At 33.0% G+C, this 1,341-nt stretch overlaps 1 protein-coding gene across 1 annotated transcript; it reads right to left on the bottom strand.

Moving 5' to 3' along the window:
- Positions 1–207: 207 nt before the first annotated feature.
- LOC131054490 (SKP1-like protein 1B) lies at positions 208–803 on the bottom strand. Its single transcript, XM_057989019.2, has 2 exons — positions 504–803; positions 208–381 (listed from the first exon to the last, which is right to left on the bottom strand). The coding sequence occupies exons 1-2, from the start codon at positions 801–803 to the stop codon at positions 208–210; spliced, it is 474 nt and encodes a 157-aa protein (XP_057845002.2).
- Positions 804–1,341: the final 538 nt, after the last annotated feature.

Below are 1,341 nucleotides of genomic sequence, written 5' to 3'. Positions count from 1 at the left end.
GAATATATAAACACATGACTGACAAATATTTTGAAATATAAAATATAAAAAAATGATAAATAATATTAATAAAACGGATAAATACTATAAGATTTGTATTATATTCCGGTTCAAAATCAAGAATCATTTTAGTTGGTTTTCATACTAAATATATGATTCAAATTCCAAAATTTGAAAACTCAAAAAAGTGTATCAAACTCGAAACTATCATTCAAATATATTATGCAGCTTTAAAACCTCTTCCTCCTCTTCAGGACTATAGTCATTTTCTATGTTATATTTTTGGCGAATCATTTGTTGGTCTTTACATGCTGCAATGTCCTCAGCCACAATCTGGTATGATAAATCAAGAAGACTCTGAATGTGAAGGAAATTTGCTGCCTGCACAGAACAATTTTTGAATAAATCATGTGAGGAGAAAAAAGCAGCAAATAACGCAGCTAAGGTTTAAGATAGCAATGCTTTTTGTTTTTCATGAGAACCAGTAAAACAATGAAACATACGATCATCAACTGGAAGAGAGTGTCTTTATCATCAGCTACCAACTCCCTAACCCGTTTCTTCAAATCCGCAGTTGGTTCGCTTGTATCCGACTTTTGGGCTTCAACATGGTATTTGCCGTATTCGATAATAAGATTAAAAATTCTACTGGAAACATTTGCCAATTTGATGGGAGCTGTCTCACTACCTGTATCCTCTGTATCCTTTAACATATTACTTAAGGTTTGCGATATCATGGCCACTTTCATATCTACTTCGAATACTTGACCGTCGGAACTGCTTAAAATCACCTTGCCTTCCATTGACACCGAAATTAGGGAAAAAAAACTAAATAAAACTAAGAGGATAGAAAATTCAGCAAAGGTAATACAAAATATAAAAGTGATATGATTTAATACATTGCGATGATCAGTCTTAGAGGGTCCGTATTTAAAGAGTTCTTACTAGTATTTGAAACGCCAAAAGGCATAAATGATCAATGGATGCGTCGATAGGTAAATTTAAAACTTAAATTTTGTTTATAGAGTATATAATTGACATCTTCCTAAACCCGCATACGGTTTTACGTTAGTTGTTAAAGCAAATGTTATCGAAAATTTCTATTATACACTTGAAAGAATTTTGCCGTTAAACGGTTGAACGAAATACAAAACACTGCTAAAAGAAGTAACAAGATGTTGGGGGCGCTAGGAAGATATAACTGAGAGTCGAGGAGTGCCCAGATCCATTGTTCTGTTTTGTTTTATCGGAGTTACAAAGTGTGCTCACATATGATCTTTGGGTTTCTCTCCATTTCATTAACAGCTAGCGTGATTTCTTTTTCAAATATTTGACAATCAG

The sequence above is a fragment of the Cryptomeria japonica genome, unplaced genomic scaffold (assembly GCF_030272615.1).
Source record: "Cryptomeria japonica unplaced genomic scaffold, Sugi_1.0 HiC_scaffold_227, whole genome shotgun sequence".
NCBI lineage: Eukaryota > Viridiplantae > Streptophyta > Pinopsida > Cupressales > Cupressaceae > Cryptomeria > Cryptomeria japonica.
Note: the sequence above shows the minus strand (reverse complement) of the source record. Positions and strands in the feature narration are given on the sequence as shown.

Excerpts from the sequence above, each read along its gene's own strand:
- LOC131054490 (XM_057989019.2), bottom strand. The coding sequence starts at position 803 with ATGGAAGGCAAGGTGATTTTAAGCAGTTCCGACGGTCAAGTATTCGAA. Across the intron at positions 382-503 it reads CTCTCTTCCAGTTGATGATC|GCAGCAAATTTCCTTCACAT; the intron begins GTATGTTTCATT and ends TGTTCTGTGCAG.